General features: G+C 42.1%; 1 protein-coding gene across 1 annotated transcript in view; it reads left to right on the plus strand.

Moving 5' to 3' along the window:
* pam (peptidylglycine alpha-amidating monooxygenase) overlaps positions 1–27795 on the plus strand; it is a 234795-nt gene that overhangs the window by 77134 nt on the left and 129866 nt on the right. Inside the window, exon 7 of the mRNA XM_022250921.2 lies at positions 6722–6764. Coding sequence (XP_022106613.1) covers positions 6722–6764 — 43 coding nt within the window. The remainder of the gene's footprint in view (positions 1–6721; positions 6765–27795) is intronic.

Raw genomic sequence — 27795 nt, forward strand, 5'->3', positions numbered from 1 at the left:
TCTGTCTTTTTGCCCTTTTGTCCAAGTACTTTGTTAATGTTTGTAAACAAATTTTGATTTCCATTGATTCAATTTTTTGTCATTTTAATTTTAACCCTTTTAGAATGTATTATTGAACATAATGTTCCTGTTTACTCCAAGGCTTTGTAGAAATTTAAGGCTTTTAGCTTTTTAATACCCTTTTCTTTTGTAATTGTACATATTATTGTATATTTATTTGTTTTAATGTACATGTAAATTGTATTCACAATTCTGCCCTTGGCAGTGAGGAATACAGTTAAAAATAAAAAAAAAATAAACCATTCATTCATTCATTCATTTCATCAATGATGCCTTTATTCAGGTGTCCTTGCACATTCCATCACTTGATTTGAGCACGTTGGGAGATTTTTTACCAGCTGACTGTTCTCTTCCAAAACTCTATCCATGGAATGTTTACTCAAGGCTGAGGAAAGTTAAACCTGGTAAATCAAGTGGCCTGATGGTATTTCTCCCAAAATCATCAAAGAGTTTACGTATGAGTTAAACACTCGTATTTGCAATATTTTGAATTCTTCATACAATGAGGGTGTAGTCCCACAACAGTGGAAGAAAGCCATAGTAGTACTAATAACAAAATCTAATCCACCTATTTATTTTAATCACTTTTGGGGCAGTTGGGGCAACTTTCATCCCATTCAATCACCCCCCCCAAATTGTCAAAAATCCTTACCTACCAACCCTATTTAATTGGAAGCAGCACTATTTTTTTCTTGGCCTAACTAATTTGCTTCTCAGTGTTGTAAGACCCAGCGTTGGCAATGTTTATCATGTTACAGTTAAATGTACACGCTTCTCCATGACAAGACTTTGCAATGGCCCATTTGTATTCGTCCCTGAACTTCTGCTCACTTGTTACCACGGTGCAAAACAAGTCCAGTTGCTCACCAAATATCCAAGAATCAAATCCTCGACAGTCCTCCCACTCAGGTCAACTTTAACACGATCGTGGTGCTCAACACACGTGTGTACTATATCGGTACATGTACATGTACAATGCGCATATGGACGTACACAATCACGTTGCGATCGTGCGTTTTCGCCTCTTGTTCATCTTAGCATTAATCAGGGCGAACAGATGATTCAACCACTTGTGAGGTTTTTTCGCAAGCTCTCGGATAAGCACTGAGCATACAGTGCTTATTAATATACGTTGGGTAAGGGCAAACCCATTATATATGATTAACATCTCCCCAACGCAAAAAAAAAAAAAACATCTTGAAAATGATTCAACCACGTTGGTTTCTGCCGCTAGTCACGTATCATGTGTGCACAAAGTGCGGGATGCCAGCGACACATTTCTGACACGCACATTACGAGGCCAGCTCTGTGCTTCCGTTAGCTCACGTATAGAGTTTGCACACATGTGGTTTTCTACCTTCGAGTTGGAAATCAAAAAAATCTTAGTCTGGAGCAAACAGTTGTAAATGACCTAAACAAATCATAAAATTTACGCCTAAATTGTACATGTTGGCATCTTTGCATTTTCAGTAATATTTCAGTTCATTTTTTTAGAAAATTCGTGCTGGGCGGCACAGCCAATTTCAACCCTGAGTGCTGGGCGGAAATTTGCAGTACTGGGTGGTGCCGCCCGCCGCCACCCACCGTGCCTTGAACCCTGGTTTTGACAGATTTTTCCAAAGCATTTGACATGGTGGACCACAGACTTACGATTGAAAAGTTCATTCACTTGGGAGTCCGCAGATCCATTGTCCCTTGGTTGTGCAGCTTTCTTGGCAACTGGATGCAGTGATTTCGATATAATCAGATATTGTCTACATACAAAACATTGACCAGTGGCCTCCCACAGCGAACTAAACTGGGACCTATTGGGTTTCTGGTTATCATTAATGATGCTGCTGTCCATGTCCCTAATAGTATAAATTGTTGGAAATACATAGAGGACTTAACACTAGTGGGAAGTCATTCTCATCCTTTTAACAGCCAACTTCAGAAGATTCTTGACCAATTTAGTCAATGGACTAATGATAACAAACTTCGACTAAATCCAACCAAATGTCAGGCCCTCCAGATTTGTTTCAAACATGACGCTCCTGCTCACACTACTCTTCATATCAAAGAATGACCCCTCCAGTATGTAGGGTGTATATATTCATGGTCTTTGACCCACTGGGGTTCCCTTACTTTTGGAGTACTTTTTTTTTTACATATACTGAAGAATGTCTGTGTTTCTTTCCGTGCAATTTGCGTGTTGTTCTTTTTAAGAAACTATGTGTGTTTAATAAATTATTTTTTAATTAAATTTAAATTTTTAATGCTCGGAAGTCCTTTAGCGGTCTTTCTACTACCATTGCCTACTGTGTAAGATGTCTATTCATTGGTATGGATCACCAGGCTGCACACTGGGAAGGCCCCACGCCCATTCAGAGGTGCCACCGAACTATGCAGGCTCTTTACCAACCGCATTTCGGGAAAACCATTCATTGCCAGGGCTCCTGGCCACCGGCTTGGGCTATCCGACCAAGGTGCTTTCGTCGCAGCTCCCCAGGGCTCAGCCAGCTTCAGCCTATCACGATCTGCTTTCTGGAATGCTTGTCATGTCTTTCTTGAGTAGGTACTTCTTTGTGGGACTGGGAGCTTGCTTGATTGCATCCAACTTCTCTACAGTTGTGTGGATACCTTCAGCATCTTCTACATGCCCTAGGTACTCTACTGATGGTTTATGCCATTCACACTTTTGGCTTTTTACCCGCACACTGTATCTCTCCAAACGCTTGAGGACCTCACATACACTGACATAGAATGTCACTATGCCTCTGTTCAGATGGGGCCGCGATGAGGATATTGTCTAGATAGCAGACAACTGCCTCTGTCCCCTGTAATATCTGATCCATCACTCCCTGAAATATCCCGGGTGCCGAGGATACACCAAATGGTAACCTATTGAACTGAAACAGTCCCAGGTGAGTGTTTATGGTCAAGAACTTTTTGGATTCTTCATCCAACTCGAGTTGCAGGTAAGCTTATGTGAGGTCAATCTTTGTGAAAATTTTTCCCCCTTCACGTGTCGCGAACAAGTCCCCTGCGTTTGGCAAGGGATATTGTGTGTCATCTAACAACTTATTGATTGACACCTTATAATCGCAACACAATCGCAAACTACCATCAGGTTTTGTTACTGGGACAATAGGTGAGGCCCATTCGCTGCATTCAACCTTACTGATTATGCCTTCATCTTGCAGCTTTTTACGCTTTTTTTCAAGCTTTTCCTTCAGAGCATATGGCACAGGATGCGCTTTATAAAACACTGGTTTAACATTTTCAACCATGTGGATATGCGCCTTGAAATCAGTGATTGGGCCTCCCTTATCACTAAATACCGTTTTGTACTGTTCCTTCAGTCCTGCCATGTCCTTGGCTGGACTGACATGTGGGTAGTCCTTGTCCTGCACTCTGAAGATTTTTGGCCAGTTTACCCTGATTATGTCCAACCAGTTGCGACCCAACAAGGCTGGTTTATCTCCCTCAACAACATACAGCAGCAGTTTGTGTGTCAGATGCTCGTATGTTACTGGTATTATCAGCTTGCCCCGTACTACGTTGGGTTCTCCTCCATAGGATTTCAGCTTTACTGTTGATGGCTCCAGTGGCCAGCTCTCAAGCTGTTGGTGGTAAGTTTCCGCAGATATGATGGATACTGCTGCACTAGTGTCCAGCTCCATCTCAACTGGTGATCCTGCCAGATCAACGGTGGTAGTGATCCCTTTAGCAGGTGAGCTGACAGAACTGATGGTATAAACCAGATAATCTGATTCATCACTGTCTGTGTTGGTGCCTAGGTGCTTCATAGGCTTGGTGGTTTTACCCTCCTTAGAAGACGGATTCTGATACTGTTTTTCTCTGCATGCCTTTCAGATATGACCCACTTTGTTGCAGCAGTAACAAGTTGCCTGCTTGAAGGGGCAATCTCTTGGGGAGTGTTGACCCAAGCATCGGTAGCAGTTCCCACTATCTTGGTTCTGCACTAATTTGGAACCACCACTTGCATGACTTCCAGTGGTTGACGGCTTCTTCTGATGACTGAAGCTCGGTTTGGGTTTTGAAGCAGTCACCCTTTTGACTTCCAGATTGGCTTTGGGTTGCAGCTGCAACCACTGGAAGTGGATCACTACCACCGTTGATCTGGCAGGATCACCAGTTGAGATGGAGCTGGACACTAGTGCAGCAGTATCCATCATATCTGCGGAAACTTACCACCAACAGCTTGAGAGCTGGCCACTGGAGCCATCAACAGTAAAGCTGAAATCCTATGGAGGAGAACCCAACGTAGTACGGGGGAAGCTGATAATACCAGTAACATACGAGCATCTGACACACAAACTGCTGCTGTATGTTGTTGAGGGAGATAAACCAGCCTTGTTGAGTCGCAACTGGGGGCATACTCAGCAAGTTTTTGTCAATATCACTATTTATCCACTCATGCTCTTTGTTCTAGTGCATAACTGGAATGTTATAATACTTGGATGCTAAATATAATTGGACATCTGGATTCTTAAATTATGGAGCGATCTCCTGTCTTCAGATGCTCCTTATGTGCAGTTTTCTATTTTTGTAATGCTTTCAGAATAACCTTAATTTCCTATGCATGTAATGATGTGGCGATAGTCCTCTAACTCAAGGAAACAAATGGCCACTTTGATTACAGTACAATGTAACAAGGCTCATGCTCTATTATTGTTATATACATGTATCTGTATTAACCTCATTTGTCTCCTTAGTGGTGGATAGATGCATCCTGGCTTTTCCACTGTCCGTTGGTTCGGTGCTACGCTGCATAGGTATTGGTAATCTGCGTAGTTTGTGGGTAGTAGACTCTCCCCCCTCCCCTTTAGTGGGTTGAGTCTACAACTGCATACCTACAAGATTACCAATCTCCCTCCCCCTCCCCACGCGGCCTCAGCGCACTTTGCGCATCGAAAAAAGAGAAAGAACATGGCGGCTGCCTTGGCAGGGGTCAAGCGAGTGGGGGTGCATTACTGATGATCGAGAATTTAGTGAATGGAAGTACTGGACTAGGAAATAATGAATAATCTGTTAGGTGTGCAGTAGTAGACTCAACCCGCTCTATGGGGGGGGGGAGTTTGGCCCACTCCTTGGTGGTATTCACTTGTATTTTTGTCATGTATGTGTTCTTAAAACTAATGAAGTGCTCCAATTTAGTGATATTTTGACCCCACACAATCTTCGCTGTAATTTGGGACAGTTTTTGGAAAAAAAGTAAATTTTCCTCCCTGATTTTCCAGCAATTAATTCACAGAAAGGTTTTCATATAACTTATGAGACTTGCACTTGACACCCTGTGTACAAACCTTGTGAGACTGGTCTGAAAAATGCTAAGTGTCCTCATTGAAAATGATTGTATTTTCTCACTGTTAAAATTGACTTTAATAACATTTAATTGATTTCTGGGGACTGATTAGTTACTAAAGAGGAAAGTAAGTGCAAATCTTGTATGGAAACCTTTCAGAATTCACAGTCTTTTCAGTTAGGCCCAACACTCACTTTTCCCATCAGAGTGTATGATGAGACTCCATGTTCTGGCTGCTGATATAAAGTACCCCATTATTCCTCAAAAATCAAAATCTTGGTCAGAAAAATTAATATCTGGCTACCATTTTGCAACTTGCAGGTCTACATGTGCATGTCTATAAACGCCTATCCCAACTCCATGACAGAAATTATAAAATGTATTTAAATCTGTTGGTAGAAGTTAAGTCCTATTTTTATTTATGAAAAAAGAAAGAAGCCAATGTAACATAAAATTGCATCACTAGATATCCCTTTGTAGTCAAAGCTGCAATCAAGGGGTGACTGTGAAGTTTAGAATCCAAGTTCTTATAACAGATGACACATCTACCTTTAACGTTTTACTTCTTACATGAAAGAATCATCATGAGACCACATCGGGCAAGACTGGGTGCAGACAACCTATCAAAACTGATATTCCTGAAGTGTAACCACTATATGCTCAAGTGACATGTCTTGTTTATGTGTCAGTTTGTCAAAACAGCTACTGGTCACTTCGTCTGTGATTATCCTTAATAAAAGGTGATAACTTATAACTGTAATTTTTTGTCTTGTTTGTTTATTTCTAATGTTGTTGTTTATTATTTTTGGTCTCGGACTGTCTTGGTCTCCATCTTGGTCCACTTTGAAGGGGTTGGTCTCGGTCTCAGAACTTTAAGGTCTCGGTCTTGGACTGTCCGGTCTCGACTACAACACTGGTGCTTACTACCATTGTAATTGCTTAATTGCGACCTCCCATGGCCTCAACAAATTCTAGCTTTTAAAGCAAGCCTGACTGCTATCGTGGCCCAAAAGTGGCCCGCACACTTGCAGTCCAGTCATCAATTCTTTATGGTGGCCATGCGACTGCACTGAGGGAAGCTTTGTGCATGCCGCAGTTAAAGCCTGCTGCAGCCTACCCAATTGCAGAACTTGCATGCCACTGGCATGCTGACTGTCCAATTACAACCCCAGTATGCCTTTTAGTGCCATGGACCAATGTCAAGATAAGATCACTCATTAGCAGACTCCCCTTCTGTTGTGTTTTTTCACAGTTTGTTTCCTGCATTGCTACAGGCATTTGTCTCGAAGTTGATGGGAGTAATTGGTAGAATTCTAAATATTTTGCATTTTTGTGTTTTTATTTATACTACAGACAGGGACTACTCAGGATTATCTGCATATGTGACGCTCAATCCGTAAGTATGCGTACAAGTACATGTACCATGGATATTCACTGTGATCTATGTATTAGTGGGCCCCGAATTGAAAAAAGGCTCAAAACAGAAAGTATGTAGTTTGTTTCATGATTGATGTTCAAAAAGCTGTATCCTCTCTCTGAGTGATCCCTGTTGACCACTTCCCAGGTTGTATCATGTAGTTGGGACATGATCCCTTGCCATATGGTGCAGGTTTAATGACTTCTGGCAAGCACCCCCGAACAGAGATACTGACAAATGGGAAGAGCCACCAACGTAGAGCTGGATAGCTCAGTTGGTTGAACACCAGTATGGTTTTCCGGAGGTCGCAGGTTCAGATTCAATCCCATTCCAGTCAATTTCTTAGTTCATCTTTATAATCATGAAGTGTTCAGATTCTTCAGTGCCTTTAGCTGTGTGTGTCTGGAAGCTGGTGTGCATCGAGAGCATAGGACGGTAATGGGGAGTTTTGCACATGCACTCGTATTTAGTATGACTCCCTAGAAATGAGAGAGTGAGTGGGAGCCAACATGGCTGGAAACATTTTGAGACTGTTAGAACTTGGCCAAAACACAAAAGAACATGACAAACGGATTACATGCACTTTCAAATACATATATACAAGTTGTGGAAACCAAATCATTGTCTATAATTTTTTTGGGGAAAAACTACCTGTCATAAATGTATTTACACACATTGGTATAGGGCAGTTTACAGAGGCCCCAGTGGACACTTTCAAAACTGTGTACGTGGCACTCGAGCTTCCAGAATTTCAAATCTTTAGACCCTATTTTGGCCTACCCCTGCTCTCATGCCCCAAACCTCATTCCCCTGACCTCACATGCACAAGACCAGATGATTTAGACCTCCAATGCCCATGACCTCATGCAAGTGTCTGCCACAGATCCCATGCTACAGACCCATTTAGTTGTGTAAAATAATTGTTTTGTAGGAATTTATCAAATATGATACAACATGGGATTTCGGCCCATAACTGTCCAAAATTGATACGTTTCAGAATTTGAAAGGCCCATATTGGCATGAAAACAACTTGCAATCCTTTTAGAGTTCTCTTATTTTGTTATTCCGTTATCAGCTCAAAAAATGAAACTATGATCTATCAAAATCCAAAAAGAAAGGAAGTGAGGCACTCTAATTCTTTAATGATGAGTTGTGGCTCACTATCGTGTCGTATATATCACTTGCGCTTGCCATATTATTTGAGGGCATGCTACGCATCCTGTTTGCTGAAAGTGAAGAAATGCAATCATTACAATTTTGTCTTTGGGCAGCATAGATAATTCACACAAACATGTTTATGCACTGTTAGTTTAGTGTTCCTAATGCTTCTGTTAGTTAACAAAGTTGATATCTGGTGTCCTTATATTCTATTGTCCTATCAATGACATCCAAGGATATGAAGTTAGCAGGCCCTCCCCACATACATATAATAGGCACTTATAAACTCAGACAATCCTGGCTGAAATTGTTGGACACACATTGGTAGCATCTTGAGCTGGATTGCAGACTGCGATGTTGAGTCCCAACATTGAGAGGGGGCCCAGGGGTGGGGGCCCAACAAGATTTGGCCATGATTGTAGTTCACTTATCTTAAAGTGGTAGGTTGAGAAGTAGTGGCTAGGAGACATAGAGGCTGGGTTGCTTGTGCAGCAGTATACCCACTGTGGGAATCGGGTTACCAGAAGCCTGTTGGCCAGGTCACCAGTAGTCAGAGGTTTACTCAGAGCTCCATAACCAGATGGCAAGCCCTACATTGTACATGAAGGTGAGAACTGTGACATGAGTCATGACTCAGACACCCCCTTCATCTTTCAAGTCCAGACAAGACTATTCCCATTCTTGGACACTTTCTGTGGCCATCAAACCATCCATATCATCATCGATACTGAAGCCATAGGAAACATCGTAAGTACAGCTGCTGCAAAGTGTGTCAGCCTCCCAATCAAGAACTCCCAGTCTACTCATCCAGCAGATGATTCATCCCCTCTCATATTAATCGGTGAGATGCAAATCACTCTCTCTCATGAAGGGATTGAGTTCCTGTTTGAAGCCCTTCTGATTTTGAACCTAGATGTCTTAGCACTTGGCGGCATGCCCTTCATGGAGACCAATGACTTGGCAGTTCAACCTGCCAAATGCTTCATTTCGTTCACCAGCGGAACTACAGTCCTCTGTGGCTCACCCAAAGTCACACCAAGGCCTCACAATGTCTGCCGTGTACATATGCACCCCTCTACTTCTACCACTGTCTTGCCCAGAGAGTTCATTGAAGTGTAACTTCCAAAAGACATTTCATTACCGGACAGTTCTTTTGCCCTCAAACCCCACACTGATAGCTGGAATACCAACATGACTGGTTGTGCCCAAACCTGCCCTCCCCACCTTGACATAACTGACAGTGTGATTTGGAAGATTCACATTCCTAACCTGACCACCAGGTCACAAGTGCTGAAAGGCCATGAGCACTTGTCAAGTCTGCCCTGTGTTCGTGCCACCCCAACATGCTGACACAACATGTAAGCATGATTTCGACCATGGCAGCCTGTCAAAGCATCTGCCCCAAGAATCCCCCACACTCCCACCAAATCTCTCTTAATCCTGACAACAGTCTGCCTGCCGAAAAATGCTGCATTTCGGTCCCTCAACCAGGAGTGTGATGAGGTTTTCGACCCAGAGTTCAGTGGCTGCAGCGATTACACTTGACTTTTGAAGCTGTTGTCAACATGGGCCCGGTCCAGCCCCCAATAATGCAAAGTTTGATTCCCACAGTACTCTATGGCAGATTGCAATACTTGCAACAGAAGTTTGACAAACTTGACAAAAAAGGTGTCTTTCAGAAGACACAGAAATCACTTTGAAATACCTCAACCCCTCCTATCCTGTCAAGAAACCAAGTGATGGCTTTCAATTAGTCACAGCTTTTGCTGATTTTGTCCGCTATAGCAAACCACAGCCGGCACTAATGTCTTATGTCAATTCCACTCCATGCCAAATTGCACGGTGGAAACACATTATTGCCACTGACCTTACCAGCTCTTTCTTTGAATCTTCTATCCCCCAATTCCATGGAGAGGCCAATTCTTTCCACAGAGTCAGAGTCTACACCAGATGAGCAATGGGTATGCCATGGTCAGGAACTGCCTTGGAAGAGTTCGTGTGTTGTGTTCCTGGAGTCAGAGGTCCTGGAAGGAGGGCGTAGTGGCTAAGATTGCAGATGACCTGTACTGCAGTGGCAAAAGTCCTTGGGAGATCCCCCAAGTTGCGTTCACTGACGTTCAGGCTCCCCTTTCTAAGGCTTGTACAATTACTTTACCCCACCCAGATGACCAGCTATGGATTGTCACAGACGCAGCTGTCAAGAATCACCGTACTGGAGTCAACCTGTACTTCACACACCAAAGTACATTGCACCTTGCTGGTTTCTTGCTGGTGCCAAACCTTCACGTACGTCAGCCCTCCTGGCTTCCTTGTGAAGTTGAGACACTATCCATTGCCGCTGCCACCAAGCATATCAATCCATACATTATCCAGTCAAGGCACAAAACTTCTATTCTCCCACACAGCCAACCCTGTGTTCATTTCTCAAACATTTGAGAAACTATGCTTTGGAGAGTTTTCTGCCAGCCCCTGAGTGTCATCATTCTTGTCAAATGTCAGCCATTTCCCAGCCACAGTTTGAAATCTAGCAGAATCGGCAAATATTCCATCAGACTATGCCAATCAAAATGTACCTGACTGCACAGACTCATCTTGTCAGATCTGTGCATTTGTGAAGTGTACAGAGGACTAGGTCATTCAGCATATCTCCACACAGGACATTGTCACTGGTAAAGCAAAGCTACCATTCACCAGCCAATCAGCCTAGTCAGACTTCCAGGCAGAGTGTTCAGATCTGCGTTTTACATATGCTTATCTCTTGCAATGGACTCGACCTTCCAAAAAGTCATTAATGCCAAAGATGTGAAGTGATGTCTCAGTGTGGCCACCCTTGTCAAAGATGGTGTCCTGGTTGTTTACAAAGGTGAACCTCTTGGTCTGACACTTAAGTGCATCATTGTCCCTTGGCAGGTTTGGTGTGGCCTTTTCAGTGCCCTTCACATCTAGTTAAACCACCTGTCATACCACCAACTCAAGTGCGTTGTCCATTGCTACTTCTATGCACTTAACTAGGACAAGGCCATTGAAAAGATCTAATCAAATCGTCACCAATGTGCTGCTCTCCGCAACACCTCCACTTCACTGAAACCCCCAGATCTCTTCATATCCACCAGATGCAGTTGGTGTGTCCTTTGCTGCTGACGTAATCAAAAGGAATCACCAGCGCATTCTTGCTGTACTGGAGACTGTCAAATCTTTCACAGGAGCTTGCTTCATAGAAGACAAACGACATAGCAACCTCCATGATGCACTCCTCGCCCTATGCCTTGAGTTCTCACTCGATATTCCCCCCAGCTGTTATCCGCACTGTCCATTCATTAGGCTTCCAGTTCCTCATCAAGGACAAATTTCTACAACAGTATAGGCTATCCATAGAAATTGCCGCATCAAGAACACTAATAAAAATCCTGTCACACTAATAAAAATCCTGTATGAGAGTTAAAAGATGTGCTTCTCGGTCAGGACCACATGGGTAGTGCAGTATCACCACTCACCCTGGTATAGGCCACTTCTTGCCTGAATTCCCACATTTCCGTGGATTATCTCCTCCGTGAGATGTGCTATCAACGAGACCAATCCACCAACAGCCAAATTCATATTTCATAAGTCAGGTGATTGGCCGCAAAGTTGAATCCTTTGGAGGCCTATATGTATATTTGCAAAACCATCAGTCCAACTGGGTTTTAAACTTGGTACAGACATATACAAAGGCGTGTTATATGTGAAAATTGGAGTCATGTGATTTTCAATGATGTTTTCATTTCTTCTGAACGAAAGAAGGTACCTCTGAAATTCTCTTTTTCAAGACCTTAGATAGGCCAAGTGGATGTTTGGAACATTTTGAGACATCATGATGTCATAAAAAGTGCATTTTTTACTTATATATTAGATTGATACTAAAGTCACTGTATTGGTAGAAAGTCACCCCAGATCCTATTTCTGAAAACATGTCATCATGACATCATCCATTGAAGTTTTATTGATTTTTGAATATTTATTTCTCTATAAATTTTTGTCTGCATTGAAGTCACACATTGAAGTCCAATACTTTGAAATTCTGTAGACAAACTGTGTAATGCCACACATAGATTCTGTTGCCACATTTAGGTTAGAAGAATTCACGGCTAAGATGCAAGTCTGCGAAGTTATATTGCAGTTTATATCGTGCAACAATTTGCAACGTTTCGCCACCTCTGTGGATTATGCATGTGACCTTTGCCCTCAGCTCACTCATACTCAACCTTGTAGAATGTACATGTACATGGGGCGAGCACACTAGCAAGTATGCAGTGGCGAGTCAAGTCCAATTGTGTGTACTCTTTACTGACACCGATGGACGGTCCGTATGCAAGAGAGGAATAGATTTTTTTTTTCTTTCAAACAACATGTGACAGAAGACTTGACTTGCTCTGGTAAGTAAAAGACCTCTATCTGAATGTTACACGTACAATATTTTTAGACGTAGTATGTAACAATATGGATACAGTGTGATCAATGAATTAGCCTTGGCAGCCCATATTACAGGATCAACCGATGATACACAAGTATGGGAAAGATTTTATGTTAACCTCTTCCTCTCGTGTGGAATTTGCACATGCGCGATGAGTTCCTGGGCAATTTTCAAGATTTTGTGCTTTCAAAATGTTTCAAAAATTCATAACTACAATAGCTGGACATTTACACCCACTGAAATGGCTGTCTAGTGGCTACTGTAATCTGAGAGGCAATCCCCAATGACACCTGAGTATTGCGGCCAAGCCTGCCACCCAGTAAATAGAGCCCAGACTGTGCAGTGTTGTGTAATTTCCCTTGATCCTGAAATTGGCCCAGTGCATTGCTGAATGGCAGTGGTGTCTTTTCAGATGTGGTCAGATTAGCGGCAGCGTTAGTGTATCACTCATTTCTGGAGTGCTGGAGCAGTTTGGTCGCCACTGATAATCTGTGGGCACTGAATGCCGCAAACAGTGCTATACCATTTCAAAACAGCTGAAAATGGTGGCAATTCCCCGCAGCTCATTTTTTGTTTCTGAGTATGGTCTTTTGTTACAAGGCTTAGCTCCTTTGTCTGATTTTGGGCCCCCCGGCTATGCCTACAAACCTGAGGTACAAATCTATGTAAATAACTTTCCAGTTGTGTTTAGAATTATATAAATGCTTGGCACAATCTGTCAAATTTCCGGTTTTATTTCAGTAAAAGTGCTGAAAAATTGGGCAGAAAGCAGTTGAGTCACCATACACTATACAGTGCCAAGAACATTTAACACAGATAACTTAAACGTCTGCGGTGCTTCATAACAGTCACTTCATATTGAAATTTCCCATGCACTTATTATTTATTTGCTGAGAAGATTTGATCACCCGGGTGCATCCTGACCTCCCACAATGCAGCGCAGCCGTAACATAATGGACTTGTCCTTTGAGGCATCTTCGATTTTAACATCGAGCTTCCGTTTTCGCTACACTGTTCTGTGTCAATTTGCTCATCTTTCCCTTCTTTAAAAATAAATTTAACCTGGATTTTTTTTTCTATTTATTGGTAAGAGTGTTCTTTTCATGTATACTTTTGTGTTCTTTCTTCAGTTTTTTTGTATGTGCACCCTGCAGGTGTTTACCGTTGGCATTACGAGGTTTGTTCCAGCTACGCTGTGTCTACTCTACCAATGGATTATAGGCCTTAGCCGGTTGAATTCAGGGGGTCGCTGTCAGGATGTTATTATCCCGTCTTCTCCGGCTACCAGGACAAGGAAGAGGCCTTGTTGTCATCCCGGGGGTTCCAGCGTGGACAGTATCTGGCCAGGCTCCTGGTTCAGAGCTGCCGGGGAAGCTCCATAGTCGACTGTTGAAGACTCGACTAGGGACACCCCCAGAATCTGGAAAGGACCCTGTTCCCTTGATCAGTTGCTACCCTGGCGATCCAGCAGGGACTCCCCAGAGAGTACCCCAGATGTCTCCCATGCCCGGCCTACCATCATCGTGAAGTACGCCACGCCTTTCGCCTTACATGGCCCAGAGGAATCCACTTGGTGTTCCAGCCATCATTCCCCGGCGACACCAAAGAGTTCCACCCGCTGCTCGACATCGGCCTAAAATACCACTTCTCCGATGGCCCTCCGTGCGTACTCACTCTAACCCAGATACTGAAGTCACCAGGTTGGGCTCCCCGTGAGTGCCGGGGCCCACCCCACCTGGTGCGCCACCTTCTCTGCCGGCCCACTTGCCACCCGGGCTTCAAGCCACTGTAGCTCGGGCTTTCAACTGGATATCCCTGGGCCATCAGGCTTCATTTCTACTGCAGTTCGCATTCAACTCGATTGGGAACATGCCCTGGGCGTTCTGCCTCCCCTGGCCCCATCTGCTACTTCTGCTGCCAGGTCACTTGCCACCGGTAAAGGCAAGCACAAGGGCTCCCCATCTTCATCAAATTCCTCGACCACCACAAACATACCTCTTCAGCTTCAATATCAGCCTTCCAGTCCATCAATGAAGTTCTGACCTCCGTGACTCACCCCTCTGCGTTAGACCGCCACCAGCCTCCACCAACTCGGACCCGTTTCTGGCAGACCAGCCCCTTCCGACTTCTCCAGCTGTGAGCCATGATTACACCAGGCAGGGTTCCACACCGAAATATCACCAGCTAGGCATTCCCCCGCTCCCCATGGGACTGTGCATGACTTGGAACGATGCCCTGCCCTGTCCCTGATCGGGCAACCAGCATTGTCTTCCGAGGAGAATGAAATTTATTCCATCAGCGTCCTCAGACCGTCCGATTGCCGCTTCCACAGCGAGACATGATTCAAGTGCTCGGCCTGCCATCATCTGCTTCGCCAGAGGAGGACATCGGTCATGGCTTGTTTAAACAACATGGCTTGACTGGAATCTTCCAAACCAATTTTTCCAAAACTCCTGCTTGATCATTCATGTGTGGAGAAATTCTAGTTTCTAGCCAGGACTTGGCATGTGTCCGAGTGTGCTCTAGCCTGACGGTCGTCCGCTTAGGGAAGGCGTCCACAATATTTTTATCGGCGCGCTGTGATCCGCCTCAATGCGCCGTACAGTGCTGCACAGCAATGCACCCCAGCCTCCCGAGACCCGCCAATACGTAGCGTCATGCGGTGCTGGTGGGAAACATGCATAACAATGGTGACACCGCTGAATGCACTTCATAAACATGCTGTATAAACATGCAATCAATGCAGCATCCCGCGGTGCCCTGCAGCATGCTGGGGTTTTATTTTTTTGCAGATCATTTTCATTACGAAAAACAAGAAAAACTCTAGACCATAAATTTGGATCGACTAGAAAAATCATGATTTTCTGAAACACATTATTTTCACTCTTAAAACAAGTTATCTTACCTCTTAGACCATAGGATGATCGCTCAAAATGTTACAAACTGGGATTCCCTCTTTAGGACCACACAGCATTTGTCAGATAATACGCAAAATATTACAAAAAATCCGATTTGGAATGTTGCCTTTCAAAAAACCTGCACACTTTGTCAAGAATATATTAAATTTGGCAACAGTTTTATGACAAGAATTACATCATCTAGTATCAACCAATGAAATTCCTTGCTGATCATCCTCTTTCCCGTCTTTGTAAAATAATACACTAACCAAGATGAAGGCAACCGTAGAAGACGAGGTTTTGTTGGAAATGCAGCCAAATTTTTGTTGTATTCATGTTTACACGGATGAATGTGGGATGCTTGTAGCTTTTAAAAGTTCAAGTTTGAGTAAGTTTATCAGCTACAGTTGCCAGTGGACGCAGATTCCTGACTCAGTTGAGGCCCAAATTATTGTAAAGTTTGCCCAAACACACCATGTGAATTTGAGCGACGTGGCAAATAATTCGGCACTCCGACCATCGTTGCTACCAGAGGTTTTACAACGTAAATAAGATATGAAGGGCCCATAGCAGAAAAACTAAAGAAGATGTCGATAATGGTAAATTTTGTCTTTCAGTTTGTATCATTAGTTGAGTATGCTGTTGCTGTTATGAATTTTCATGATAAAGTGTGACATGTCATGACAAGCGTGACTAGACAATTAGGTTGACAAGATGGCTGAAGCATCGAGACCACTGGTACCCAAAATTTCACACTCGGGACAACTCGTACCCGGGTAACTCGTACCTGAGACATCTGGTACCCAGGAAATTTCGTACAAACCGTACAATTTCAACGCGGTTAACTGAAGAAAATCGGATTACACACAAAACAGACAGCTGCATTATCAGCAATAAAAAACCAGATTGGATATGCTATTCTACAATTCTGATGTGATGTTGCCACAAGCTATGATAAAATGTAATTTTCTCTTGGTTACAAGTTGTCCTGGATATGAATTATTTTCAGAATGACATGTCCTTGGTATGAGTTGTTCCGGGTATGAGTTGTCCTACATTTGATGGCTGACAAGAGTGTCAAATTCTCCACAATAGAATGTTCTGCAATTTTTTTTTGAACTTTGAAAAAGCTTTCCCATAATTAGTTAATATTGTACCTTCCATGAAAGATAACATTTTCCAGGAAGAAGTACATGTACTAGGCTTACCTCATTTTAATCAGTTGAGATGTTTAAAATTTTCTTTTTGTCATAGATACTTGAAATTCTAAGTTAACAGCTGCACTGGGAACTCCAACTGTTTCCTATGGTTTTTCAACATGGCATGTCATGTGGATTTTATTTCAGCTGGAGATGCTGACTCTGAATCTGCGTATGATGAGGATACTCCAGGCCGATCCCCAAAGAAGAAAATGCTTCTGAAGTCCACCTTATCGCCAACAAAATCTCACCAGGAGAGGAGTCATGTGCTGCTAAGTGAATGTGTAATTTGTCGGCGGAACCAGTGTACATGGGACAGGAGAACTGGATCGTGACAGAAGGTTCCTCTTTTGAAATGTGAACAAATACATGCTCAAACCTTCCTTGCAGCAGCAGAGAAGCAACATCATCAGCACATTCTCACTCAGGTGAAGGGGAGGGACATGGTCCCCATTGAGGTGCAGTATCACAAGAGCTGCTACAAAGAATTTACACAGTGTGTAAATGTAACAAAGGCAACGACAGATAATAGGGACTTCAATTATGCACTGTCATACAAAACATTTTGTATGTCATTGAGCCAAGAATAATAAGAAATCAAGAAATTTTGAGGCTTACAATATTAAACAAACTGTTTATTAAGGCAGTGAATGATATTCATAATATGGATGCGTCTTCATACAAGACTTGCAGCCTAAAAAGAAAAGTGAAGGGAACAGTCCCTCAGCTGAATTTTATTCAGCCCTGAAACAAGAATGAGAGTGACACTTTGCGCACAAATGAGTTACAGGTGACAAGCATAGCTGAATATGCTGTAGCTCATGGCAGCAGTAGCAAGTAGTAATGACGATACCAGTGATGGCAGTGATTCTTCCACATCAAAAAGAAGCTTCAGGTGTCATTCAGAGAATGCAAACATCATTTCCCGACTCTGAGCATCGTGCGATAGGAGGCAGACAATACCAAGTGCTTGTGGAGAAGTATCAGTCATTCATTGAGTCTCAGTCTGCAAGACCAACCTTTGTATTTTGGTCATTGTATATAGATATGGTGCAAACTCATTTGTGTGACAGAAGGAAACTGGCCTCCCCCATCTATCTGCCGTTAGGTCCATTATTCCCTGGTTCTTTGCATATGATCACGCTAACTACTTGAGATGCCTCCCTGCGTACTTGTTGGAAATGCAGCAACTTCCCACAACCCATCCAGACGTCTCTGCTGCTTTACTTTACGGTGAATTTGCTGTGCAGCAACAAAGCAATCATGACTGTCCAAGTATCCCTGCTGACCAAGTGATTGAGCAGGCTGTGAACACTCAAGGACTGTGAACACTGAAAGACTCAAAAACCGGAGGGGGTGTTATTGGCTTCACGACCAGAAGAGCTTACATTCACAGGTGGATTCTCTGTCATCATTTTCGAGCTGCCATACCAAAACAGTGTGAGGTGATGGCAGGCAAATCTGTGCAGGGGGCCAAGGTCAAGGATTTGAGCAAGTCTCACATGAACAAGGACAACAATGATGTTCAGGCAGTGTGTGATACCATTGAGAGCATGATCAACCCATTTGTCACTCAAGATCTTGTGCATCTCACATCTGGTGTAGTAACATCCCCAAAAGTCCTTGATCATCTCCTTCAAGTTCATATGCATGGACAGTCAGCAGTGGAGGAGTATTTCTGAGAACATCTCCAGGAAGGAAGTTTTGGGTTTCATACTGCCATCAAGCATCAGAAGCTTTCAATGTTTTCTCAAATGTTGAAAAAGACGAAAATAGCCATGAGAGGAGGAAAGGAGGTTGTTCTAAAGCAAGACCATAGTCTTTTTGCAAGACTTCTCATGACATCAAAGTTCAGGAAAGTTGACATCCTGGAGATGCTGGAGTACAGTCTGAATTCAGTTCCATTTGCACTTGCTAATGAGAATGGTGGGCTGAAGAAACCAACAAAGCCAACTTGATGCGATATATAGAATCTGCTATTGATCCACCTCCCTTGGCTGACAGCATACCTCAAAATAGCATCTGGATAATTGATGGAATGGCCTTCATACAAGAGATAAACGTCCAGATTTTGTTGAACATGACATTTGGTGACCTGGCTCTCTATATCTTGAAGACAGCTGTCACAGTGCATGCCAACTTTTCCGAGTCCGTCCACTTTGTCACTGACTGTTATCCGGCCATGAGTATCAAAAATGCAGAAAGGGGCAATCATGCTTCAGTTGCCGGAGTTCAGCATCATGTATTTGTTTGCGGCCATGTATTTGTTTCTGTGAGTAAATTAAAGTATCCCTGTTTACAGTCAAGAACTAATATTTATTAGTATGGAAAGGCCACTTGATCTGCACCATGATCTATAACTTGTATATTTTCTGGGTTTTTTTTTAAGGTGCTCTCAGAAATTTTTACAAGTGTTTGTATTTTTTGTAAATAGAGAGACCTTTTGGGGTGTATTATTCCAATCAGATTTTTGTGCTTTACAGCTTTATGAAGCCGGGCTGTTGGGCAAACTCATTTTATTTCATCTTTTCCCGTTTCTGGGCTATTCTGTTGATAAACTTCACAACACTACTGGGGGGGGTAATGAGTTGACAGGTAATACTTGGACATTGATTTGGCACTTTTTAAAATGCATTAAGTGTATATTATTTAGGTATGCATATCTGCATAATGATCCTGACTTGAAGAACATAAGAGTCTTCTTAAAAATAATTTTCTGTTGAAAATACACTCTTCTTTACCAACAGTTTGTATACAGTGGTAAGAGTATGTTTATAGACAGGCACTGTACTCATCAGTAACAAATGTGTCAAAAATATGTTCAAAGAATGGATTAAAATATTATTTACAATTGCATTTTTAACCTGAAGTAAACACTTTTTCACATGCACAGTTGGTTCTTGCAACAGAAACGTTCAATAGAGGAAACTCATAGAAAGTGTATTTGCAATATATACATATAGACAGCAGTGTTATAGTCGAGTACTTTTTTTCGAGTACCAAGTACTGCCGAGTACTTTGACTGCTGAGTACAAAGATAGGTCGAGCACTTTGCCAGCCGAGTACAAGTACTGGTTTCCGAGCACAAGTACTTGCACTTTTGAGTACGAGTACGAGTACAAGTACTTCTAATTCTGAGTACGAGTACAAGTACTTCTAATTCAAAAGTAGTTTTATCTTAATTTAGAGACTCTAAGACCCGCCACTGTGTAAAAGAAACACCGAATACAGATGGCATGGCTACAAGAACAAGTGATCTGGCTAGCAATGTCGCGGTCACTATGCGTGCGTTGCAGCAGTTGACACAACGTCCATGGCGTGGCGAAGTTTCTTTTCCAGACTCAATTATTCATATACCTGTGATTTTCTGTATGCTGGATTTGTTGTTAGAATTTTCGGGTCCAGGAACCAGACTACCAATGCCCAAGTAAATTGTTGGACCATTCTGGAGTACCACAATATAATTTGCGCACATGATTGGTTAAGTATGCGCACAGAACAGCCAATGGGTCGTACATGTATATGTTAATGGTCCCACGTTCGGCCTTCTTTTTGTCAGAACCGTATCGAATATCGGGTCATTGGGGTCGATATTTTTGTACCTTATTTTAAAGACTGTCGTAAGTTAACTTAAAGGATTTTTTTATTGAGTACCGTTAATCGAGTTTGAGTACTTCGATGCTCGAGTACAAGTTTTGGATGTCGAGTTCAGAGTATTTTGTAGCCCGAGTACAAGAACTGTACTTCAAGTATGAGTATTTGGATGACCGAGTACAAGTACAAGTACTCTAAAAACGGTACTCGAGTAATAGTCGAGTACGAGTACTGAGTATGAGTACTGCAACACTGATAGACAGTCATGATACTTGTGATGGCAATAACATGCAGCCTTGACCAAGTCTAATTGAATACTCAAAAACATAGCCTTTATTTTAGTTTGGATTTCCTTCATGTTCTCCTCTGTTTACATTGGAAGGCTATCATCATTCATCACAGGTACATATGCTGCGAATTAACAAAGCCCAAGGGATGGCCTTTATTTTCAAGATGTATTTTTTGCATTGGGGAGATATTAATTATATATAACGGATTTGCCCTTACCCAAGGTATATTAATAAGCACTGTATGCTCAGTGCTTGTCCGAGAGCTTGCGAAAAAAATAGCCTTCACTTCAATTCTCCCACTTAACAAATTATTTTCAAAATTTACCTCTCATTTCATTAGGTAGTGTGAGAAGTCATTTCTGGTGAATAAAGTCATCAACAATCAAGTCTCCTCACTCCCACACTCGCCCCCCTCCCCCATCCTCTTTAATGGACCACAAACATTCTATCCCTTTCATACAGGGAAAGTCATAATTGGCTTAAGGTTATTGATTACTTAGTACTAAATGAGATGAGAATGAGCACATTACCCTTCAAAGCCTTTTTAATAAGGGTAAAATGGGGGAGGGTGTTAAACTCAATCCACCTTATTACTGTCTTGTGAGGTCCCTTGTTAGAAGTTTAAACCAAGTGCATGTTCTACTTATAGGTAAAACTTTGCCTTGTCGGGGAAAAATTAAAACTTTGTTATTGACAGGTTGTGTACCACAGTTATTTGCTCTTAAATATGATTAATGCATAAATATTACATAAATTTGTGAACGTTTACAGCTTGGCAATAGTCATATTCAGATTCAGCACACTCGAAACCCTCCATGTTCATGAACCACATGAATTTGTACACTGGCTCGACGTGTAACAGGCTGCATTGTGCCGTGCACGGTATGTGGCTTGATCAGTTTCCTGCATGTAAAACATGGGTAGATCACGCTGTGCAGAAATATCAAATATATTCCATGAAAGTTGAACAAAAACTTGTATTGTGTAGGTGAGATTCTGGCCTGTCGTATGCAGTGTCTCACTGTTCTGGGAAACGTCTAAACTTGAGAAATTTAGTGGAAAAAAGACCCAGATGTCGATTGAAAATGGAAATAATTTATCATCTTAGCAACCACTTTGAGGCTAAATTTCATATTTATGTAGCATTTCTTGTCACGATTCTCTGGTGTTTTATTCGGTTTAAGCCTTCTAGAACACATACAAAGAGTGTCAATGTGATCGTTTATCAACTTTGTACAAAGTCTTCAAAGCAAGAAGACTTAACAGAGGATTGGCAAGTTACAAAGGACAATTCCATTTGGTTCACGATGGTCCGATCTAACCGCCACCCACAGTCGAAGTCGTTAATTTCCAGGCATCTAATGGGAGTGAAACATACTGTGATGAAATGGTTCAAAATGTAAAATTAACAAGTTAGAAAAGTTGTGGGCATGGAACTGTAATATTAAGGTCAAATCCACATCATTATAAGATCAATAAAATAATTTTCTTAATGAAACCTTGTCCATTGGTGAGAAATAGTAAGATGCACGACCCAAAACAACAATGAAATAAAACACAAAATGCCCCAGTCCCCGAAATGAAGCAACCATGTTAGTTCTGGTTCTGTGTTTGACACTTTACTGGAATCTAGTATGGAATCTAGTGTGCTCAGTGAACAGTCATTTATAATGTGAAAATGGACATGGGCTTACTGCCAGAGAGGAGCGTGGAAACTTGCTGGAACATGCGATATCTACGTGGAGCCTGTGATTTCAGCCTATGAGTTGGGCTTATAGAGCATCACGGTTTTACGTGGACACTTTTGTATTATGTTCTGTGTTATTGCACGAACTACGCGTTCTATAGGCACCAACGTACTTGAATAGATAATGAGGGGGCGCTGTTTATTATTGCCTGTTATGTTTTTTATTTCTGTTATTAAGATTTTATACCCAGTCCCATTGTTGTTTTTTCGTGTTTTTGTTGTTTTTCGTGCTCGTCTTTGCTGTATATTTCTTTCTTCTGGATTTCTGATGTTTTGATGGGACCTTCAAGAGTTTGTGCCTTGGAAATCTTGAGTTTTGCCCTACTTTTGAGATCACTGCCGTCAAATACAGTGAAACCAACATGGCGACCTACAGAACTGCATCATATGTTTGTGCTACAGAAGTATTTGTTTTATTTTTACTCTTGGTGATTGCTTCAGGAGCTACCAGCCTTCATCAGGGTTCTTCAACTTTTGTTATCACATTTTCAAGGGCTTGTCTAATAGCTACTCTCTATTGAGACGATTGAGCCAATGCAGATTTCACTACACCAGGATCCCTACAGGAAAGTCGTTAAACCGTGGATATATATGTTTTCTTATCCCTGGGCACGATCCACCAATAGACATAACTGTATATAACGATGTACACGCTAACCCTGGTCCTCAACTTCCGCAAGTATACTCTGAAGCTGATCGATCCTGTAAACTCCTGGAATTGACATATCTTGGTTCGGAAACTAGGAGTGACGGTTTTGCAAGTCATCTACAACCAGGCCAGTCCCGTGTAACATATACACGAGTTGAACATATTGGACTCAAGAAGTAAGGCAAGTTCTTGAATAAATCTGATTTTGACAGATTAAAAGCCATAGAGATCAATAAGCGACGACGTAGCCATAGAGGAGGAAGACGATTGACATCTCGGTTTAGGATACCTGTATATACTTCGGACCGCAGTGGAATCGATCCAAAAGATAATTTGCCATGCACCCCATAGACCCTGACACCAGTTCCTATCATCAAAGAACAGTCAGCCATGAACTTGACTCTGAACACTGGAACTCAGATCTGCATGGGCCTTGGACATTTAAAAGTGATGAAAGGGATTAAAATGATGTGTTTAAATGTACGTTCTATCTGCCCTAAATCAGGAGAATTACGATTAATGGCTGAAGAAACACAGGCACATATTATTGGATTCGTTGAAACATGATTAAATGATTCCATTACAAACAAGGAACTTGAAATACCAGGTTATATTTTGCATAGAAAAGATTGCTTGCCCAACCCCATGAAGCAAGACAGCATAGCCCTTGGCCTTTGGTTGTGGCAAACATGAAGCACTTAAGCATGAAACTGCATGAGACCCTGTTTGGAACAAATTATCTACACAGGAAGACCAGACTCAATCAGGGAACTTCCTGCCCAACTGTGGTCAATTTGGCCATACCGAGATGAACTCGGGGTGTCCAACGGTGTCGTCTTCAAAGGTAGACAAGTACTCATGTCAGAGAATATCCTCAGTAACTGCACTTTGGACACCAGGCATAAAAAGACAAGACGCCTAGCGTGGAACTCGGTGTATTGGCCAAAAATCAATGAGGACATACCTAAACTAGTCAAGGGATGCCCAGCTTGCTAAGAAAGCCAAACCAAGCAACACAAAGAACCACTTGACCTGCATGAAGTCTGGGCAATCCCATGGACTGAACTTGAGACGGACCTATTTGAGCTGGATGGAGAGCACCACCTTGTTATCATTGATTACTACTCCAAATTCCCGATCATGTCCCACCTGCCTAGCACAACTAGTGCAACCATTGCCCAGCACACTGCTTCAATCTTTGAACTACTGGGAGCATCAGCAGAGATCGTGTCAGACAATGGCCCACAGTTCAAAGGGAAAGCCTACCAGGACTGGTCTGTCAAGCACACAATGTCAGCACCGGTCTAATGGAACGTACAGTCCGCATCATCAAGTCAGTGAAGACAAAATGCCGTAAAATAGGCCAAGACATTACCGTGCCCTTCTAAACCTGAGAGCCACACCCATTGACACTGGTTTGCCAGCACCAGCTGAAATCATGTTTGGCTGTCCAATTCATTCTACATTGCCCAGTAACAACACATAAGAGCTATCCTCAAAAACCTTCCTATGTCTGCAGGACAGAACACACAACATGAACCAACAACCCGACAAACAAGCAGGACCAATACTCCCACTGCTGTTCACTGGACGGAAGGTTTAGATCCTCAACCAAGCTGACAATACCTGGACCCTGGGAGAGGTCACAGAAGTTCGGAAGGAACCACGGTCTTATGAGGTTTCCACACCTAATGGTACCATAGCCTGCCGCAATCGAGCGCATCTGCGTTAAATGGTCAGCCAGCAGCGCATCCGTGCCCAACCTGCTGCTTCAAACGCGAACCCAGCGAGGCGCATTCAGTTCGATAAGCCACAGAAGCGTTCGTTTTGCTGACAAATTGGTTCAGGAAGGCAACTACCAGACTGCCCCACAAGGTGTGCGTGAAAAATCTAAGCCGCATCATTCTTGTAAATTGGAGACCAATGCAGTTTGTGATAGGCAAGTCCAAGACAACCCCACAGCAATGCCTGCTGAACTGAAGACCACATCTGGTCGAGTTAGCTATCGACTGTTCCAATTCACTGACTTCTAAGCCTGTTTCTAAGTTGTTAAAAGTTGTCAAAAGTTGCTAGAAGTTGCTAATTCTGGTTGTTCCAGTTTAATGAGTCCAGAATAGAGGGATCCCAATACGACTTTTAGTGTCAATCTGCACACTTCCGCGTTTGAAAACGAGGCTGTATGTGTCAGCTTCAATTCTTAATACAATCAGATGATTGAAAGTAAGGAGTCAAGAAACAAAATACATAAAGGTATGTTAAATTCAGACTTTTCAGGCTGCAAATTTTTGTGGAAGAGTCTTTCAGGATGACTCAACACGTAAAATCAAAAGAAAAATCAACGGCAATTTACCATGAACTAACGTACCTGCGACGGTCGTGTATCTGCATGTGCAGTGGGCGTGGTTTAAACTGAAGTGGCATCACATTTGCGAACCGGATACTACATGTACTGTGTGGATTCCGCAGGCACGCGCGACGAAGTTCAACACAGAGAGCCTCGGTTTCAATGCGGATATGCACAGACGGAGCTAATGTGAAATCCCTCTATTACCACATACACACTACCACATTCCAATCCATAAATGAAAACCTTTGTATTACTTCAGTTTGTTAATTTCAAAAGAAAGGAGATGTTGTGAGACTACTTTATACTCGTATGTATCTGTGCGTCTGACCAGTCTCCTACCCATAGCTGAATAACTGTGCTCCTGACAGCACTCAGAAGATTCTACATTCTGTGCCATTGCGCTCCTTATTCCGCCTCCATATCACCACAGGCGGGGCAAATATCACTCCCATATGTTTGTGTACAAAATTAAAGCTCCATGTGTTTATGTAAAAAATTCCAGCTCCCATGAGTTTGTGTATTGTTGTGTTTGCACGTTTGGAGATTCGGGAGCAATAAATGAGAACGTGGACAACCTCTGGCTGAGGGGTTCTGAGGCATATATCACACAAATCACCATAGGGCATGGGCCCCAAGGCCTTACATTATACATGTACATTATTCAGAAATACACATTAGACTGGCTGCCTATACATTAGACTGGTTTCACACACTACATGTACAACATCCACTGTCCCTTTTTGGGAAAGTGAAGCAGGTCACTGACTCACTGCCTGGATTATTGCTGGGGCTGGCACTGACACTTTGTAAACAGATATCCTATTGACCTGAGCACACACTTGTGATGGACAGGGCATAAATAGATGGAGTTTTGTTTTTGTTGTAGTAGGCAGGGATGGGGAAATGGCCCATGAAGGGCGGAATGCTGGTTTGCTATTGTTTAGTTGCCTTTATTTGAAAAGATCGAGGATATGACACAAATTGAGTACAAATGGGAAAGGACTATTTCCCCATAAAGAATACTCTGGAGCCTGCTTAGGAAGGTTTTAATCTGGTTTATTAAAAAAACAAGGGAAAATGCAGTGTATGGGACTTGTTTTACACAAAAACTATTTGGTCCATGAATGGACCAGGTTCCACAGGCACTTTGAAATCAGGGATGTATTTTCTTACAATTAATCTGAGAACAAGTTTTGAGGGTATCTTTGTAACCGTTATTTACAATTTCAGTCACAGTACTGCAATTAACACATGATTTCATCCCCCACCTCTAAACAATGGTCGGTCTAGCATTTGGAGTTTTGCCATCTACTGGGCACATGTTCTGTGTGTACAAATACAAGTGTTCGGTAAGTTGATTGCAGTCATGTGGATAAGTTGAGTGGGTGGTGAGTGGTAAAGGCTCAAATTTTTCACACAAAAATTGTCAAAAGTTTTAGAGAGAAAGAGATCAGTTTAGATGGCTTTTGGGAGGTAGATTCAATTGAGAAAGCGCAATTATCAACAAAATTAATTTGTTCTACGAGTCTAGATTGTAATACCCATATAGTAATAATAATGATAATTAGTGTTATATTTCTAAAAAGGTCACTTAGGAGACATTTTGTGGTAAATTTTTCAACATTAGGGAGACATCAGTCATTAGGGAGACATTTCAGTGTTTCCCTAATGCTCCAACTATACCAAATGGAGGAAAATTTTTAATGTCCACATTTTGAGAGATGATAGATTAGGGTCTGAAAGGAAAAAATGCAAATTTTGGTTAAGATCGGATTAGGGAATATTGAATAATGGGACGGTTAAGTTTGAAAAAATTTGGGCATGTTCCTATAGGAATGTCTCCCTAGTGACCCATTTTTGGTAATAATAATATTAATAATATTAATTGTTTAAAGCCCATTTCATAAAACAAATCTCAACAGGCTGTACATAAATAAAATACGCAAATACTATGACCTTAAGACTAAAACAAGATTACCTACAAATTATACAGTAGAAGGCTAAAATAAGACACCGTACCCAACACCCCTAAATAAAAAAAAGCACTCACCCACCAAACACAACTGCCGGATTCAACACCTTGGCCTTCAGAATGTACATGTAGCTACAAGTAACATAATAAAAAAGACTCAAAAAAAAGTTAAGTAGCGTTACAACCTCAGCAACAATAAGAGTTCTGGAGGGCACATGGAGTTATGCCGTCTAGTTTCTGGAAGTAGGTCCAACCCTACATTGATTCGCTCGTCTTGATTGTTGCATACTTTGCTTTTCTAGTTTCATGGTGATGCTGTATTCAACATTGATCTTATAACTATAAATATCCTTCCAGTATATTACTTGAAATAAAGTCTACATTTCGTGTGGTCATGATGATTGGTGAGAGCATAGATCTGTCAAGACACAAGAAGTTGTCAAAGTAATGTTGCATGACGTCATTTTACAAAGAAATAAAAACAATGTGGCATTTTAAATTCAAGAAATGCCCTTTTAAAGTAGTTTCTCAAATACTTGTAACTGTCTGCATCATTTGCTTCAATTGCGACATAGCATTTCCATACATGTCATCTAAGACTGCTAATGGTGCTGTCTGTGCCTCTCTTTGTCAACGTTGAAAATGGGCTTACAAATTCTGAGCAGCATAGTGAAATTTGGCTAAACAAATGTTTCCAAAGTTTAGGA

This window comes from Acanthaster planci, linkage group LG05 (genome assembly GCF_054643075.1).
Source record: "Acanthaster planci isolate LZ-2023a linkage group LG05, COTS_SCS, whole genome shotgun sequence".
Taxonomy (NCBI): domain Eukaryota; kingdom Metazoa; phylum Echinodermata; class Asteroidea; order Valvatida; family Acanthasteridae; genus Acanthaster; species Acanthaster planci.